We start from the raw sequence: 20,000 nt of genomic DNA on the forward strand, positions 1-20,000 counted from the left end.
TCACCCCATTCCACATTACATATTATAATCATTTACATTTCCACAAAAAAGCCAAATGATAACGACAGCAGTGTGCAAGAGGTTTTAACAGTCGTGTGACATGAGCTTAATCAAAACACACTCAACAGTCCAGTCCCACTGTGGCAGCTAAGTTTGGTGACGTTTTTCGTTGATGCCTTATAAACCCATTCATTAAGCCTAAGTAAACTAAAAGTGTCTCCAGTTCTGACTTGGGCCATAGTTCGGACAAATACTCAGTTGTCAGCTTTTCAAATGGGGGAGGGATGACAGTCTGTCTATTTCCCCAAAAGCAGCGGCACTCTCTAACACCTTTGAGCCATTCTTTACATTTCCTCATAACCGTTTCATCCACATCTCCCGTCCTCCTCCTCATACTCGACGTCGTCATATTTAATACTGGTCGTTCAGGAGGGATATCTTGACAATCGTTTCTGATATCATCTCCAGGGGTCTCTAGTTTGGCGACGGGCACTGTGCTTTTGGAGGCACCCCTGCGTCCTCTTAGAAGAAGGGAAACCCGTCTGTGCCTGAAGTCCCCCGACGCACAGCATTTCTGCTGCTTGGCCATCATCTGTTTCTCTAAATTGCGCTTTTGAATGACCCAGGATCGCCTCTGGCGTAAGACTCAGAGTGAAACGAATCTCCTCTTCCCCTTCCTCCTTGCCGAGCGAACTCCGCGAGGCGTACTTGTGGCTCTCCGCGTGCCGGACTCCCCGGAACTAGACCGCGGGACGCTGTCGGCAGGAGTTACCCAGTGGTCTGGGGCACGGCCACACCGGACTTCCTGCTCTCGGTCTCTCCGTTAGCAGACCGATCTGGGAGCGGGAGCCCTACTCAACTGTTGCTGCGGCTTTCTGCCAAGTTGCCACGACGTGGACAGTCTATCTCGATCTGAGTCTTTTTCATCCTTCGTTTTATTTCCTAACAAAGGTTGACTAGGCACAAGGTTTGTCTTTTTCCTGAAGAGTTCCTTCCCGGGAGAGGAAATCCGCTGATGGAGGTTGATGGGTGGAAAAGGCATTTTCAGAGTGGTCAAAGAAAGCAGTGAAAATACAGATAGCTTTGAAAAAAAAACGGACGTCAAACAGCTCCAAGGCATTCAAATGAGGGGCGAAATATATCCACTGGCATCATCTGAAAGGACTGAGACTTTGGTTGAATCGTTCAGTCATTGTAAGCGGTGTGCGGTTCTGGGGCTGTGTGAGACGAGTGCGCTGTAGTCTGTGTGTTTTGTTCAGTTTGGAGGGCGTGGCTACAGTATGTGTCGGTATGAAGCACGTTGTTGAAGTCAACAGTGACAAAGCCTACGTGGGATATGAAAACAACGTTAGGCGCCCTATGAGGTGGCCCATGGATATATATGATCGTTTATAAACTCTTTTAACGGAGGTTTAGCCTAGATGGGGTTGAAATAGTGTAGCAAAAATTAAATCAGAGTAGCAAGGCAAAAACTACACAGTTAGGCCTACACAGAGAATAAAAATCACATCCACCAAGAGAACAAAACATTGTTTGAAAATTAATTTTCTTTCTGGTAATTGTGGTTTTGTTCGTACCATGACGTCACTGATAGTACAGTTTGAAACTGGACTGTGCCTGAACCCCCAACCTAAACACTGTGCAGGAGTGACCTTGAAGTAGCACACAGAGAGAGGGGGAACGTTAGACATACAAACGGCCCTCTTCACCAATATTGATTTGCAGGGCGCTTTTTTCAGCCATCCGTAATTTCACAGTCGTCGCTCCTCAGTGGCCTGAGCAGGGCGAGCCGTGTTTTAGCCTCAATGAAATTAAGCACAAATCAATAGGCTTTTCCCGGCACTTTGAAAACAGCTTGGCGATATACTCATTGTAATTGCCAGAAGCGATCTATCCCATCAGTCGCAGATTAAAGATTGGGCAGACTGGACATTCATGTGTCAGTAATTCCTAATCCATAATTGTAGGAGAGCAAATCATGCTGAGAAAAGGCATTTGTTCATAGGAGGAGGGCCAATGCAAAGTATTGGCTAATTTCTTTGCTCGATCATGAAAGTATTGATCTTCAGACTTGTATCAGTTTTCTAATCCATTCTGAGTACCTGATAGGTCTGATAGATGCCATAGGGAATTATTCATGTCAAACTAAACCAGGTTAAATTCCTGGTGTTGCCAATCACTTAAAACAGAAATAGAATTAGTCACAAAGAACCTGTACCATTACATAACTCAAATAACATAAATTGGTGTCTGTCAAATTTTGTGTTTATGTACAACACATTGTCAGCAGGCCCCTCCTGAGCAGGCAGGCTACATCTAAGGGAGGTTTTATCTGATTTTATATGGAATTATTTAATGACACTTTATTTGTCATGCGACAAAAGATACATCGAAATCATGTACACATATTATTTTAAAGTATGACAACATAAAAAGATAGAAAGCAACGGCATTGACTACATGGGGTCAACATCTTACATTTGACATCCATGTGATTATAAGATCCAAATTGCTGTCCAATTACATTTCTTTGTAAAAAGCTATCACATCAGGAGGGGATGCTGTTAGCATGAAGACAGGCAAGGCAAGGCAAGGCGGGGGGACAGTACAGTACGTTCTGCTACACAGGGTCATCATGACTACTGTGCTGGACATTACAGGGCAACAAGTCATTTATGGCCGACTTGTTATCACTCCTGTGCACAGAGAAACTATAGGAGCTCACACGTCACCGTTATCTCTGCCTTTGCTGGGGCTTCTGTTGTGTGTGTGTGCTTCAAAGGACTCCTGTTGTATGCGAGCGCACAGACGTACGAGCCCTGTAGCCGGGCCCGCAAAGTCATTTATAACGCTGCGCCCTCATTATGCAAACAGAAACTTGAACTTCCACCATTGCTTCCCCATCTCAAAGCAGTGGGGGTGGCCTCACTTACTGGAAGTCACCCCGAGACGCTGATTTATCCCCCAGTAATTGCACACCACATTTCTCTTTTATGGGCCTCGGTGGGAGAATGAAAGGAGGGAGATAGCCGCTCTTTGACACCATATGTGCCTGAAATACAACTCGTCTAACTGGGAGACTGAAACACTGATACTTGGAGTAGGCCACTGGCGTCTGGTGTACTTATGATGAACACCGCTGCAAATGTACACATTCCAACACAAAACGGCATGAATAATTATGGTCTGGAGTGCACTTTACCTAATGAGTGCATTTAGCGCGCTTGAGTGTAGATGGACACAGGGCATCTGCACACACAGACACACACACACAGACAGACAGACAGACACAGATACACACACACACACACACACACACAGAAAGACACAGATACACACACACACACAGATACACACACACACACTCACTGAGAGGACAGTGCCTTAGCTTGCTTTCTACTTGAAAGCTGAACAGGGTGAGGAAGGACCACCTGCCCCCCCCCCCCCCCATCCTCTGTCCATCATCATTATGGGCGTCACGTGACGTGGTTTGTGTACAGTGAAGAAGCCGCCACAGTGGAGGAGGGTCGCTCCGCCGAGCGCTGCCGGCCGCGGCCACCGTCGTCATGGCAACTGCATCTATGGAATCGCTTTCATTGCGCGCCGGAGCCGTTTGAAAACAGAACGGCAAGGCAAGCCCGTGAAAAGGCGCACTGGGTTATTAGGTCATGTCTAGATCACTGCGGCGCGTGGGGGCAAATTGGGGCAAATTGGAGCAGATCACGGCAACATACGGCGTATGATTAAAAGAGGGAGAAAAGAGGGGGGGGGGGGGCAAGATCTCATTGTCACGTGTTTGTTAAATACAGGAGTGCTTTCATGAGCGATGAGGAATCTCTTGTTCTGGGGTCGGGGGGGTTTTGGGGGGGGGGGAGGGGGTGGTGCTGTCTAATGTGGCGTGCCATTGAGTGGCAGAATGGCAGCGGAGTCACACGGTTGCCTCAGGCGGGGGCAATTGTCCAAACGTCCCTTGAAGGAAAATTCCTAGACCCCCACAAAGTGTGCCACACGCAATAACTCCTTATTTTTTTTTACTTGCTGCTGCTCCTCAACAGCGTAGGACAACAAAAACAACAACAAATGCAAGTCTTCAAGAAAATAAGAAGAGGTGAATGATGAGCGGTGTTGCAGTGTGGGGTTCAGAGAATGTCTTTAATGCTTGGAGTGCTTCAATGCATTCAATGGAAGAGCTCTTGGTTTATTTATGGAAGCACAGGAAAAACACACACATGTGTAAAAATTCATTCCTCTGTACAAAAGATCAACATGGCCATGAATCATTTGAGCAGAAGCAGGCCAGACACACAAGGCACCTCACTGTTAAGACACAGACTAACACACCTGATTAGATAAGGCAAATCAAAGCACTCTCCATCCGCTCAGCATACACAGAATATAAAATCTGACAGTCCAGCAGAAAAAAAAGCATGTCTTCAAACTTATCCTCACACAAAAGACCACATATAATAGAACACAGAATGAAAATGAAGAAATTTAGGTATTACATGTTTTTTTGTGTATTACACAATGGTGTAGCCTCACATTAATGTTAGTTATCAAGAAACACACTTGATAAGAAGATGATTTAAGCATATTGAAAAAATGAGAAAAAAGATAAACTCTTTATATTAAAAAACAATATTTTACATATTTACTCTGTGTTTGCATACTGGGACCAGTCTTTAGGTCAAACTGTTGTAGAGAACCTCTTTAACTCAAACAGGTGGTGAAGCACTTCATGACTGCATCTCTGCAAAACAGACAAAAAAACGAGAGAGAGAGAGAGAGAGAGAAAAAAAAGAGAAAAAGAGAGAGAGAGAGAGAGAGAGAGAGAGAGAGAGAGAGACAGAAAAAGAGAGAGAGAGAGCTGGTTTCATTAAACTGAGCTGGAACAGGAGAAAGCAGGACAGGAAAACCATGTTATTGTGTGCTATAAGTGTGTCAAACTACAGAGAACACTAAACCACGTTATTGTATGCTATAAGTGTGTTAAACTACAGAGCAGACTAAACCACGTTATTGTATGCTATAAGTGTGTCAAACTACAGGTGAAGACTAAACCACGTTATTGTATGCTATAAGTGTGTCAAACTACAGAGAAGACTATAGCAGCAGTGCTGGGTTTGAAATGTGTGTTAATAAAAACACAGTAAATAAGGGTTGTAAATAAGGGTTGTTTTTAAAGGTTGTTTTGATGCTTCTGGTGATTTCTTTGTTGTGGCGGCGGCAGCAGGGGGCGGAGCTCCTGCATATTTAATTGGGTTTTGGCGGGAAGCAGCACATGCTCAGAGGGTTGGACCGTTCGGTACCACTCCCCCCCCCCCCCCCCACTCCCCCTCCATCGCTCACAGGTACGGAGCATGAGGATGATGCAACTTCGGCAGTCGCCACGGCAACAGCAGAACAAGGTCACAGCGTCTTCCTTGCCCGCCCCTGTGCCTACTCTCTCTCTCTCTCTCTCTCTCTCTCTCTCTCTCTCTCTCTCTGTGTGCCTGCCTCTGTCACTCCGCCATGTGTTGCTATGCAGACTTTCACTGGCTCACTCCAAATTCAGGGGAAGAGGAGGAGGTGGAAGAGGAGGAGGTGTTAACCAAGTCAAGGTTAAAAGGAAAGGGGGAGGAGCGAGGCAGGTTTGCGAAGGAGGGCAGGAGGAGGAGGAGGAGGCTGACGGGGAAACTGGTGACTCCATCCCTCCATACCTTCTGATACGCTGTTCATTCATCTCTCTCTCTCACACACACACACCCACACACACACACACACACACACACACACACACACACACACACACACACACACACACACAGCTCTCTCTAGGTAAACACTGGAGCCTAAGTGCTGAACTAAAAAAAAATCACTAAATGAATAAATGATGATAAGAAGACACATTTTGAGTTTAGCTGATGAAACAGCCGTGCAATGGGCGCCCTGACTACCAACCCAAAGGTGCACACTAAGGAGATAAATATGGTGTCAATGCACAATATGAATTTGGACTGATGGCTTTTACAGGGTTCTTGCACCATTTCAAAAGTAAAATGTAATGCTTTTTAAGACCTTTTTAAGACCTCAACAAATATAATTTAAGACCCAAAAATGTCACAAAACAACACAATGCATTGCATGAAGGAATCATATCGAATAATGAAAATAATAACTGTTTGAAAACATTAATGTTATCACATGACTTCATGAGAGAAACCAATGAATAGAGAGGTCCATTGTTTTGTAACATGCCAAATTCATCAGTAGTCCAGAATCGCAAATGAAGGTCCATTTGTTTGCTCTTTGTCGTTTTATTCATACTTTCATCAAACATGACAACATATGGTTTCTCACTAACGCTGCACGATAGCTCCTTCTTGATGAATGAAGTGATGCCATATTTGGCGACATATGCCGTTTTTTTTTCACCACAGGTGAATGACTTTGCAAGCTGCGAATTGGGGAACATGGCAGCAAAGACGCCACGTATGTCATCGTTAGATTTCAATGAATTGTGCCTCGTCACAGTATGGAGAACCCACAGTACCTCTGCCTTTTGAGTGTCTGGCGGTGAAATGAAACTTGTTACAGCCGACTGAGAGGTGGCGTCTGAACTTGTATCGTCGTTAGTAGGGATGGGTATCGTTTGGGTTTTTTCCCGATACCGGTGCTAAACCGATACTTTTAAAACGATACCGGTGCATAAACGGTGCCTGAAACCGATACTTTTTTTAAAGCACAAAGCGACGATTGACGACATTAAAGAAAGGCTTTTTTTATTGCCAAGGCAATTTTTTTTCTTCAAATTGAACAATATATTTACTGTTTAAAGTATATTATAAATATAAATACATACAAAACACTTGGCTTCCAACTACAGCTTCAAACTATGAACATTATATTAACTGTAAACAACAGTTTATAGTATACTTAAATAAATATAAATAAATACAAAAAACAGCTTCAAACTTCTTTTGCAAAAATAGTATTATTGGAGTCAAAAATGTATTATTTTGTTTGCATTTATTTCATGAAATTTCACCATTTTATGATTTGTTTATACCTATCTTTCTATCTTGTTTATAGTTAATCTTGTTACTTGAACACACTGAGTACGAGAAAATGTGTACTGCCCCTTTAAGAGACTACCTTTAGCTGTCATCTCCGTTTATTTTCCAGTCTTCGGTTGCTGATCTGCCGTTGACTCTTGCCTTATCTCCCCTCTTTTCACGCAATTGTTTTGTTGCATTTGCTGCACGTCGCGATGTTTTAATCTTTTTGTGCGAAATACAGTGACACTTTTGACCGTTTACCTTTCGGTATTTTCTCTGTTAAAAGGTTGATTGACTAGTTCTGTTTGTGCTTGTTCTGTGAAATGCTGCCTGCTCTTCACTGTCATAAGACTGTTGCTATGAAAACACCAATGAGCGTGAGCGACACAGGAAAACGTTTACATTGGGAGCTGGGGCAGTTTTACATGTGCCCCATGGAATCTGCCTAGCGACCGTGTTCAATTGGCTCAGGCACCGAAATGAAGCACCGAAATATGCGTTGCACTTTCCCATCTTCTTTGCATTTTGAACCTTACATCGACAACCGCGTAATGGCGACACGCAGCCTGACGTCAGCGTCTGTAGCCGACCTACCGTAAACAGCTATTAAATTGCGGAGACTCAATTCACACAATACTAAATTAATCAACTATGAGATGTTTTACGATGCGCCACTGTGCTTTCTCATCGTCATTAAGCGCACCGGCAAAAAAAATTAATACCTACAGCAACTTTACGTGAAATTTAAGACAATTTAAGACCTTAATTACCCGAATTTTAATTTAAGACATTTTAAGACTTTTTAAGGACCCGCGGGAACCCTGTTTTACACTGAAGGGTAACACACACTAACTAACCAATTCTGAAGACACAGGAGATCTAGGGGATGTCTACTGATACAGGGGAAGACTGTCCACGAAATCACACATTAGAAAAGAGGTGTGGTGTGTGTGTGTGTTTAAAAACGTCACGCCAGCCGAACAAAGACTGGCCAGTAGATCTCACCGGAACACAAGGGCCTCCAGGAGAGCTTTAACCAAATGAGGAAACATCAGATCTCAATACGGCCATACCAGCCCGCCCCAGACAGCCCCCAGAGCGCCTCTGGCGGGGGCAGGGGGGGCGGGGGGGGGTCCCTAGCTGTCAGGACACATTAGGGGCCCATGTGTGTGATGAGTTCGGGCGAAAGGGAGGGGTCCGACATGAGCAGAGAAAGGGGGAGAGGACCTCTGGCCACCTCTGAGGTAGAGAGAGCATCGGCCATGAGTGTGTGTGTGTGTGTGTGTGTGTGTGTGTGTGTGTGTGTGTGTGTGTGTGTGTGTGTGGGGGGGGTAGAGAGAGCATCAGCCATGAGTGTGTGTGTGTGTGTGTGTGTGTATGTGGGTGGGGTCGGGGCAGGGCGTGGTCAGCATGTGGTCGAGGTGTGAAGTGTTTTTGTTTACTCTTCTGTTATGGTTTGTGTTGTTCTGTCAGGTCTTTGCTGCCAGGAAACCTGTTCCCTCAGCATTCAGTTGTTTACCTACACACCACCCCCCCCCCCCACACACACACACACACAAATAACTCCCATCACTCCCCCTTAAAAAACATCATCCTCCTGCTCATCATTGTGAACAAGCTACCAACCACCACGAAAACAACAGTGGCAAAAAAAAAGAAAGAGAAAAACAACTGATCCCAACCAATCAGAATGAAGCTGGCGCCAAAACACGCATCCGCTTACGAGAGGCGCTATTTACATCTCTCATTTTTTAACCCTTAAACCGCTGCTGGCCTCGTGCCATAGAGGCATTAAAACTAAATACCCTCACACACTGAACAGAGGACAGGGGATGGGATGGGAGACAAACAAGCGGTATCGTGGCGGCTGCTGGCTGCTGGTGATGGTGGTGGTGATGACGGGGTCTTCCCCGGGATTAGGGCCCATATGGTGGAGGACAACAGGCGTGCGAGTAAACGTTCACGAGTAAATAAAAACATGTTTTCATTCATGGATTACGCACTCATCCTCAGCCCCACCCTGAACCCTATAGTCTCTCCACATGAGAGCGTGTGTGTGTGTGTGTGTGTGTGTGTGTGTGTGTGTGTGTGTGTGTGTGTATGTGTGTGTGTGTTTTATGAGCTAACACGTTGCCATTTGTGCAAAGTGATGCAATTAGTGGGTTTGGCATGTCAATTAGGCTGTAAATCTAGTTCCATAGGGTGCCCTTAAAACACAGGGCATAATTACGGCAGAACCCTGCAGATGTAACGAGCACACATGTGCGGATCGGGCATCTACACGAGAAGCTAAATATTAATCGGAGGATAAAGAGGGAGATTGGATTTAGCACTGATTATAAAGCTGGAAAATTAGCAAAACCAGCACCAACTGCTTTAGCTTCCGGATTTGAACCTGTAAGTACGTACATTAATCAGAAGTATGTACTATGCAAACATAGATGCATTGTGGTGTCTGTTTGTTTGATGTTTACTTCAAAAGAAAAGAAAAGAAAAAAATTGGAGTTAGAAAAATAGTTCTCCTTACCTGGCAAATGGGATGTAGGAGATACTGTACCTGAGAGAGGGAAGAAAAGAAAAGAGAAGAGAAGGAGGTCAAACTCGAGTTGAATGGTCTTCTGTTCTGTTAGTTTGAGCCACAGGCTACTGTTCTTCACACACATAAGGACTGTCCCCGACATCCGTCTGGCTCGTCACACAAGGGAAAAAAACCTTTTGTTGAGGGAATTCTCTGGCAGGTGGCCGATTCCAAAATTAACTGTAAGCTCGTACCTCAGTCAGACGCCAGCGTTAAGCCAAACAGGGGTGGCAGGTTGCCTTCTGAACAATTTGAAAAGTGCTTTTAGTCGGAAATGAGTAATCTGAATTAAATTAGCTTTACGTAAGATGCCACACACAACATACACGTGGATATTATGTCAAATTATGTGATTTTACGTGGCTGTCAAGATTATCGTACACATTCCATTTTACCTAGTGAAAACGGAACAATCTCAATCAATGATACCGTTAGCGGCAGCAACGCACGTCTGTGTGTGTGTGTGTGTGTGTGTGTGTGTGTGTGTGTGTCCAACTGCAGCAGCTGTGTCATGTGCAGCGGCCGGCGCACAAGAGACCATTATGTTGTCAAGATCATCACGTCAACATAATCACAGCATTCTGTACGCCACTGTAAACACACCCTTGCCATCACAGCAGGAAGGCTTTAATCAAAGCCTCAGGGGAGAGGAGTTGCTTTTAAATCCCCAGGCTTTACTTTCACAAGAATTATGCCCCCCCCTCCCCCCCTCAAAGGCAAGCGGATAAAAATCAGGATAGGTTATTAAACACTCTGAAATACCCGGGTGCAATGGGGGAAAACAAACAGTGAAACAAGAGGACAGCAGATCAAATGTAATATGTGACGTGTGTGACGTGTCTCAGGATGACAGCAGATCAAATGTAATATGTGACGCGTGTCGGGAGGACAGCAGATCAAATGTAATATGTGACGTGTGTGACGTGTCTCAGGATGACAGCAGATCAAATGTAATATGTGACGTGTGTGACGTGTCTCAGGATGACAGCAGATCAAATGTAATATGTGACGTGTGTGACGTGTGTCGGGAGGACAGCAGATGAAATGTAATATGTGACGTGTGTGACGTGTTTCAGGAGGACAGCAGATCAAATGTAATATGTGACGTGTGTGACGTGTTTCAGGAGGACAGCAGATCAAATGTAATATGTGACGCGTGTGACGTGTCTCAGGATGACAGCAGATCAAATGTAATATGTGACGTGTGTGACGTGTCTCAGGATGACAGCAGATCAAATGTAATATGTGACGTGTGTGACGTGTCTCAGGATGACAGCAGATCAAATGTAATATGTGACGTGTGTGACGTGTTTCAGGAGGACAGCAGATCAAATGTAATATGTGACGTGTGTGACGTGTCTCAGGATGACAGCAGATCAAATGTAATATGTGACGTGTGTGACGTGTTTCAGGAGGACAGCAGATCAAATGTAATATGTGACGTGTGTGACGTGTCTCGGGAGGACAGCAGATCAAATGTAATATGTGACGTGTGTGACGTGTCTCAGGATGACAGCAGATCAAATGTAATATGTGACGTGTGTGACGTGTCTCAGGATGACAGCAGATCAAATGTAATATGTGACGTGTGTGACGTGTTTCAGGAGGACAGCAGGGGGGTATTCGTCGTAGCTCGCTAAGCGGTTTAGCGAGCTAATTTTCAGGTTAAGATAAAAAACGCCCCTCTTTTTGGTTCGTGGAAGCAACTTTTGATAAATCACCATAGTTACATATCGATTAGCACTAACCTGCTCCAGGGCAGGCTAACTTAAGTGTAGCTGGATAAGCTTGCCACACCCCCGGAAAAAGGAGGGATCCCATTGACCAAGGACTGATATTAGATAGTTAATAAGATTAGCGGAGGGAGAGAGTTCTTTGCAATCGCCAAGATCAATTATTCTTGTATGAGCGCTACCGATTCAGCCGACAAGGAATCATTCATTTACAAGACCTTCTCGAGTCATTAATTGCAAACACCACAGTCGAACATTGACTGTCTTGCGCTTTTTTGCGAGTGGTACATTTTTGTAGTGTCGGTGATGCGGAGAACAAAGCACTCATAATTATATGAGCGTTATTAGTACACCATAGCATATCATTATTGTAGAAAATGATTAAGGTGGACTCATGATAAGAATAGAGAGAAATACAGACAATTTATTTTCACTGCTTCAATTTATTGCATTTGTTATTAATACATTTAGTCATTTAACAGACGCTTTTATTCAAAGCGACTTACAAGAAAATGTAGAATTATATCCAGGAAGGAGGTGAGGGGATTTGAACTAGCAACCTTGTACTTTCGAACCGGTAGAGAGAACCTCTGTACTAGTTGACACTTGCCGTCAGTTAGTCATACATAGATATCACCCTATAAACATCCCAACACACCTTGCTCTCACAGCGGTGGCGGTGTTGAATTTTGCCATGATTATGGTCTTGTATTCTTCATAAGCGTTCATGTTCATCTCCTGCTCGCCAGCGGAGAAAAAAAGAGCAATTTTCTTTGAGTTTAGAACCATTATACCGTTACCAAATCATTGTTTTGGTGATCGACCTTTCCTGCCTTTTGAAGTAGGACGTGCACGCGCAAATGCCCCGGTAAGTTTAGCCTGGTTGAAATTAACCACATGATTTGGATGCGGATCAGCCGTTAACGAACCGATATTTGCTGTTCTCAATCAGCTCGCTAATCTTAACGGGCTAAAAGGCCAATTGATTAACTTAGCTTCAATCCTACGACGAACGTACCCCAGATCAAATGTAATATGTGACGTGTGTGACGTGTCTCAGGATGACAGCAGATCAAATGTAATATGTGACGTGTGTGACGTGTTTCAGGAGGACAGCAGATCAAATGTAATATGTCCAGAGACTCCAGTGTCTCAGGGGGGCGGCGATGCTCCCCCCCCCCCCCCCCACAGAACCCTTAAAGCCAGTTCCTGGAATCTCTCCTTGTTTCACCATAATGAATGTGCCCAGTCTGAACTTAATGAACCAAACACTGAGCACTTGATGTGTGTACCATACATCTGTGTGTGTGTGTGTCTGTGTGTGTGTGTGTGTGTTGTGGTGTGTGTGTGTGTGTGTGTGTGTGTGTGTGGTGGTGTTTGTAGGTCTAATTTAAGGAGGCTGCACACACACGTCAGATGAGGGGAGAAAGCGCACACTGACTCAGGCAGGCGGGAGGCGTTTGCGGCGTCAATGAAACTGACAGCCATTCCACTCTGGCCCAGATATGTGTGTTTGGTGCCAAACACCCTCTCAGCTGCCTACGCATTCTCCCTCCCTCCCACCCTCGCTCCCTCTCTCTCTGTCACACACACACACACACACACACACACACACACACACACACAGATGATCACACACACACACACACACACACACACACACACACACACACACACAGATGATCACACACACACACACACACACACACACACACACACACACACACACACACACAGACAATTACACAAACACAGATGATCACACAGACACACATAAAATAATGCAGCGCTCGTAAAATGATGGCTTCATTCTCGGCTGCATTATTCAATCTCACACGCACACAATATAACTGGCAAAAACACACATACTGTACATACATCATAAACACACAGAAACACTTTTCAAACTATAGCTTGAGTTGGTGACAGTGCCCCCCCCCCCCCCCCCCCCCCCCCCCCACACACACACACACACACACCTCTCTGTGTATGCTTTCCAAGCAAATGGCCCCCACCACATGTCAGGTTAATAATAGCCTCCTGCTCTGGCCTCTCTCTGCTCTCGGCCACAGGTGCCAACTGTGCCGCACCTGGTGATGCACCTGTGGCCTGTGGCTCCCCCCCGGCCCGGGCCAAAAGGTCAGGATAGGCTTAGAGGATCAGATTAGCTCTGCTCTGCTCTGCTCTGCTCTCCTCTGCTCTGCTCTCCTCTGCTCTGCTCTGCTCTAAACAGAGCGCTTCCACGGTGTCACCCCTCCACACCTATGGGTGTCTGAGCGCTTGTTCATTAGGACGGCGTGAGTGGAGACACACTCACTGGTGTGTGAATGACGGCTCTGCTCTGCTCTGCTTTGCTCTGCTTTCCTCCCTCTCCTCTCCTCTGCTCTCCTCTCCTCTGCTCTGCTCTCCTCTCCTCTCCTTTCCTCTGCTCTCCTCTCCTTTCCTCTCCTCTCCTCTTCTCTCCTTTCCTCTCCTCTGCTCTCCTTTCCTCTGCTCTCCTTTCCTCTGCTCTGCTCTGCTCTGCAGGCCTACTCTGCTCAACCCAACCTGATCTGAACTGCTTTAGCTGCAGCGACATCAGCCCCCCCCCCCCCCCCCCCATCAGCCCCCCATCCTGGGCAGGCCCCCGCTCTAAGGACTGTGGGAAAGAGATGGCGTGTGGAAGTGTGTCTTTGTGCATAGGCAGGGGAGGTGGTAAGTGTGTATACGTATGCACGCATACAGATTATATATGCGATAACCATGTCATAGAGAAATGTATACATACATACTCATACACATTAACACAAACACAAACACACATGTGTACTTTTACAACAAATACATGCTCATGCATTTCAGTGTTTGTATACAAAGCAGATATGAAATGTGAATGTGTGTGTGTGTGTGTGTGTGTGTGTGTGTATGTGTGTGTGTGTGTGTGTGTGTGTAAGTCAAACACCTAGTGACCTAGAGGAGTGATGGAGCCTACTCACTCGGGCAAAAACAGACTTAAACAGAGCGCTTCCACGGTTAAATCCAGATGAATCAAACATGACACAGCAGGGGGTTCCTATCTGTAACCCTAACAACAGCAGCATCGGTGGCCTGGATCCCAACAACCGCATCAGTGCCCTGGATCCCTAGCAACAGCATCAGTACCCTGGATCCCTAACAACAGCATCAGTACCCTGGATCCCTAACAACAGCATCAGTGCCCTGTAACCCTAGCAACAGCATCAGTGGCCTGGATCCCTAACAACAGCATCAGTACCCTGGATCCCTAACAACAGCATCAGTGCCCTGGCAAACATCCATCCTGAAATCAAACTCAAGTCGATAAGCTCTGATTCACCATGGCTTTGGTCCAAAAGAGGAATGGTTCTTCTTGCCAAGTTCCCCTGAAGCAGTGGGGCACGGAGTGTGTGAGTATGTGTATGTGTGTGTGTGTATGTGTATGTGTATGTGTGTGTGTATGTGTGTGTGTGTGTGTGTGTGTGTGTGTGTGACAGCGTGGCCAAACGTAAGTGGAGCTCAGCTTAAGACCTTACTCTAGATTAACTGGATTTAATCTTGCACGTGGCCCAAGACGAGGCTCAGCTTCCTCCCTCTCACTTTTACACACACACACACACACACACACACACACACACACACACACACACACACACACGAGAAATGAGAAACTTACCACGTCATGGCCAAGAACTGTAAGATGCAGAAGATGATGGCCAGCCCCTTCTTATGCCACTGTGGAGAAAGAAGGGAGGGGAGACGTGCAGTGAGTGAGCAGTTTACCAACACAATAGAGCATGTTCATATTCACTGCAGTGTCATATATCCATGGACATATCAGGCAATCTATACACAGCTGGAGCTGCTAGACTAAGCTATATAATGCTATATGATGCTATATGATAACTGTAACTTCTAGACTAAGCTATATAATGCTATATAACAGCTGTAACTTCTAGACTAAGCTATATAATGCTATATGATAGCTGTAGCTTCTAGACTGTAACTTCTAGACTAAGCTATATAATGCTATATGATAGCTGTAACTTCTAGACTAAGCTATAAAATGCTATATGACAGCTGTAACTTCTAGACTAAGCTATATAATGCTATATGATAGCTGTAACTTCTAGACTAAGCTATATAATGCTATTTGATAGCTGTAGCTTCTAGACTGTAACTTCTAGACTAAGCTATATAATGCTATATGATAACTGTAGCTTCTAGACTAAGCTATATAATGCTATATGATAGCTGTAGCTTCTAGACTAAGCTATATAATGCTATATGGTAGCTGTAGCTTCTAGACTAAGCTATATAATGCTATATGATAGTATAATGTGAGGCAGAGCGGTTCTATGCACGTTTAAAAACACTCACCCAAAACACAGAACACAGCGTGAGAATCAGACAGAGCTGGAGGAGCAAACAGAGGAAGAGGAAGAGATTCAGAGTCACATCATCACTGATGTTGCACAACTGGACATGCTACCATGGGAATCTACACTGACAGGGATTAGACCACTGTCCTTACGTGCAGTTATCCATTAACAGTGCCGTGGGGGTATGTGCAGGGTTTAGCAATAGATTATCTAGGAGTGTAACATGCAAGGCTGCTTTGGGTAAAGCACAAGCTTAACACAGGCATGTTAAGAATCTCCCTAATGCAAATGGACGTCTTAAGATGCTTCAAATCTTTAATTGCTAACTGGCTAAATGCTTTAGTCTGTGGTGTGGGTTTGGAGAGTCAGCCAATACACTTTCTGTGTGTGTGTGTGTGTGTGTGTGTGTGTGTGTGTGTGTGTGTGTGTGTGTGTGTGTGTGTGTGTGTGTGTGTGTGTGTGTGTGTGTGTGTGTCTCAGTCAGGACAGGGTGAAAAGAGTGTGCATATAAATACTCTTAATGTAATATTCCTACAACGAATGTTAATATGGTCTTAGAAATATTCCATTCATTAAAAATGTGGTCTGTTTTTATTTGGAGAGGGTGAGTGCTGGAGGAAGAGGAAGAGGAAGAGGAGGAAGAAGCGGAGACAGACGGTTGTTTCTTTACCAGCACGACACAGGTGGCTATGAGTCTGGTGGGCTCAAACATGCGCTTCAGCTGTTTAAACGGCCCCATCAGAAAACAGGTGCTTTAGGAGAAAACACACACACACACACACACACAGACACACACACACACACACAGAGACAAATATGTTATACCACTTAAGAAAACTGAATAGTGAAATCTGCATTGGACCTTGACATCTCCATGAGAACCAAACCCAGACACACACACAGATGCAGTCTGAGGAGGTTAGCCCACAGTACAGCATGAAAAGGATCTAGAACCCTGGAACCCTGGAACCCTGGAAGCAGAATTATGACAAGGATTGACGACAGCACGGCGACATGCATTACCCCAGTCTACAAACAGGCGTTAGCATTACCCCAGTCTACAAACAGGCGTTAGCATTACCCCAGTCTACAAACAGGCGTTAGCATTACCCCAGTCTACAAACAGGCGTTAGCATTACCCCAGTCTACAAACAGGCGTTAGCCTATGTGTCACCCCTTCACACCTACGGGTGTCTGAGCGCTTGTTCATTAGGACGGCGTGAGTGGAGACACACTCAATGGTGTGTGAATGACGCCAGCTTGTGACGTGGGGTGTGTGTGTGTGTGTGTGTGTGTGTGTGTGTGTGTGTCCGTGAAAAGATCGCCTTTGCCTCTCCCACTGATTGCCAGACGTCAGAAAAAAAACCCAAATTGATCATGGCTGTGGTGACGCAGGCTCTCCTTCCCCCTCTCTTTTTGACTGTAGGTGAGCATGAGAGCTGTGACGAGCATCTGCGTACGGGTCGCACAACGACTCTTTAACCGCGTCACTCAGGCATGAAAAAAATAACTGAAAGCCAAAAGTCGTGCGGAACTGCATTTTTTTTTTACTTCGATTTGAGCCTCATTCAGATGTGGGAAAAAATTGTATATATATGAATGTGTTTGTGTGCGTGTGTGTGTGTGAATGTGTGTGTGTGAATGTGTGTGTGTGTGTGTGTGTGAATGTGTGTGAATGTGTGTGTGTGTGTGTGAATGTGCATGTATGAATGTGTATGTATGAATGTGTATGTATACGTATGTATGTGTATGTGTGTGTGTATGTGTATGTGTATGAATGCATGAATGTGCATGTATGAATGTATATGTATGAATGTGTATGTATGAATGAATGTGTGTATGTATGAATGTATATGTATGAATGTGTATGTATGTATGTATGAATGAATGTGTGTATGTATGAATGTGTATGTATGAATGTGCATGTATGAATGTGTATGTATGAATGTGTGTGTGTATGAATGTGCATGTATGAATGTGCATGTATGAATGTGTATGTATGAATGTATGTGTGTGTGTATGAATGTGCATGTATTAATGTGTGTGTATGAATGTGCATGTATGAATGTGCATGTGTGCATGTATGAATGTGCATGTATGAATGTATGTGTATGAATGTGCATGTATGAATGTGCATGTATGAATGTGTGGGAAAAAAAATTGTATATATATGAATGTGTATGTGTGTGTGTGTGTGTGTGTATGTATGAATGTGCATGTATTAATGTGTGTGTATGAATGTGCATGTATGAATGTGCATGTATGAATGTGCATGTATGAATGTATGTATGTGTGTATTTATGTGCTTTTATGCACGCGTATCATTTGAGGACAGTTACCAGTTCATATTGGATTTATTTTTTCTAAGACAAAATGGGAACATATACCTGAAAGATATCAAATAAGAGAAATAAAAAATACAAATCTGAACTGAGCATAAAGGCTGCAGTCTGAATCAGCCCTCGGCTCTCCTGAAGAACAGACAACCAGGAGGCACGTGTGTGTGTGTGTGTGTGTGTGTGTGTGTGTGTGTGTGTGTGTGTGTGTGTGTGTGTGTGCAGTCTGAATCAGCCCTCGGCTCTCCTGAAGAACAGACGACCAGGAGGCAGTGTGTGTGTGTGTGTGTGTGTGTGTGTGTGTGCGTGCGCAGTCTGAATCAGCCCTTGGCTCTCCTGAAGACAAAACTGAAGGAGTCATTAACCCCACTCCTTCTGGTGACGTCATGCCACAGCTGTGTCACCGCTGCAGCGCTCGCCGTTAGCGTCTCGCCGTTAGCGTCTCACCGTTAGCGTCTCACCTTTGGACATGGAAAAGGTGACGGGGTATTTTCACATGGTTTAGTATTGACAACATTTCCTGGGTAAGCGCAATTTTCTCCTGTTCAACGAAATGAATCAATGTGCTGTCTGTATACACTGTATAAACACGGTTCGTCTCCCTCTTTGTGTAATACATGTTTGGATTTTAATTGGACTCGTGCCCAAAGAAATCACATTTTACTGCCCTCAACGTTGTCAAAGGCTGTGTTGCTGTGCACATGACAATAAACCCTCCGAATACTGAGTCTTTTTTTTTTTTTTTTTTAAGATTTGTTTTTGGGGCTTTTTGCCTTTAATCAGATAAGACAGTGAAGGTTTTGGACAGGAAATGAGATGGAGAGAAGAGGTGGGGGAGTGGGATCGGGAAATGACAGCGGGTCGGACCCGAACCCGTGTCCCCGTGGGCGTTCAAGCCCGTATATGGTCGGGGCTACTGCTTGCCCCACAGTGCCCCCCCCCCCGAATACTGAGTCCCTCAAGCCAGACTAGGCAGTAAAGGAAGGTGTATTGTTCTCATAGCACAGATCGCAGAGCAAACATGGCTACTTGGACAGCATTTAAAATGCTTCCTCAAGCACTTAAAAGCCAGACGGTAAACACTGCTTTACACAAGCAGGGGTGGTGGTGGTGGTGGTTGGGCGGGGGGGGGGGTGGCTCAGGTGGGGCACATGTGCTGCCAAGACGCTTCTGTCCGAGACAATAGTGGGGTTTTCTCACTGGACCTTAAGACAATAGTGGTGTTTTCTGCCTGGACCCTAAGACAATAGTGGTGTTTTCTGACTGGACCTTAAGTCCTCCTGGGCCACACTAGACCCAGACTAGACCCAGACTAGACCCAGACTGGGCACAGAGCTGGTCATTGGGTTCAGAGTGAGGTCCTCACAGGACACTATGGACGTTTGCAAACAACGGCAAACAGCTTCTGGCTATTCTAAATGTGGCTATTATAAATGTGGCTTTTATAAATGTGGCTTTTATAAATGTGGCTATTGTAAATCTGGCTTTTATAAATGTGGCTACGAGCCCACAGTCAGCCAGTCACATGACGCACAGGCTGCTGCTGCTGCCATAGCGACCAACAAGAGAGCGGAACCAGAAGAATGCCACGGAACTCCACGGAACTCCACGGAACTCCACGGTAAAAGTGTGTCAATTATTCTGAGAAATATTTGAAGCCAATCCATCTCCTCTAGTCCAGACGACCCCACTCACTCCTAGATGAGTTTCTACCGTGTTCTCTCCGTACACACACACACGTGACCACCAGCTCGACACCGACCCTGGCCGAGGTCTGCGTCTGCATCTGGGGGCGCTGACAGGGAAGTCACGGAAACTTCCGGGTTAATGGTTCAGGGTGTTTCAGCTAGACCCACTCAAGTTAATGATTGTGTTTCCTCCAAGGCATTTCTTAACAGAACAGAGCCAATGAACCTCCTGTCACCATGTCACCATGTGGA

General features: G+C 45.2%; 1 protein-coding gene across 1 annotated transcript in view; it reads right to left on the reverse strand.

The window, feature by feature from the left end:
• Positions 1 to 4,133: 4,133 nt before the first annotated feature.
• The window catches only part of sft2d1 (SFT2 domain containing 1), a 22,268-nt gene continuing 6,401 nt past the window's right edge, over positions 4,134 to 20,000 (reverse strand). Inside the window, exons 4-8 of the mRNA XM_031579140.2 lie at positions 16,395 to 16,476; positions 15,723 to 15,758; positions 15,019 to 15,077; positions 9,565 to 9,594; positions 4,134 to 4,750 (exon numbers count right to left, since the gene is read on the reverse strand). Of these exons, the coding sequence (XP_031435000.1) occupies positions 4,711 to 4,750; positions 9,565 to 9,594; positions 15,019 to 15,077; positions 15,723 to 15,758; positions 16,395 to 16,476 (247 nt within the window). The 3' untranslated portion in view covers positions 4,134 to 4,710. The remainder of the gene's footprint in view (positions 4,751 to 9,564; positions 9,595 to 15,018; positions 15,078 to 15,722; positions 15,759 to 16,394; positions 16,477 to 20,000) is intronic.

Source organism: Clupea harengus, chromosome 13 (genome assembly GCF_900700415.2).
Source record: "Clupea harengus chromosome 13, Ch_v2.0.2, whole genome shotgun sequence".
Taxonomy (NCBI): domain Eukaryota; kingdom Metazoa; phylum Chordata; class Actinopteri; order Clupeiformes; family Clupeidae; genus Clupea; species Clupea harengus.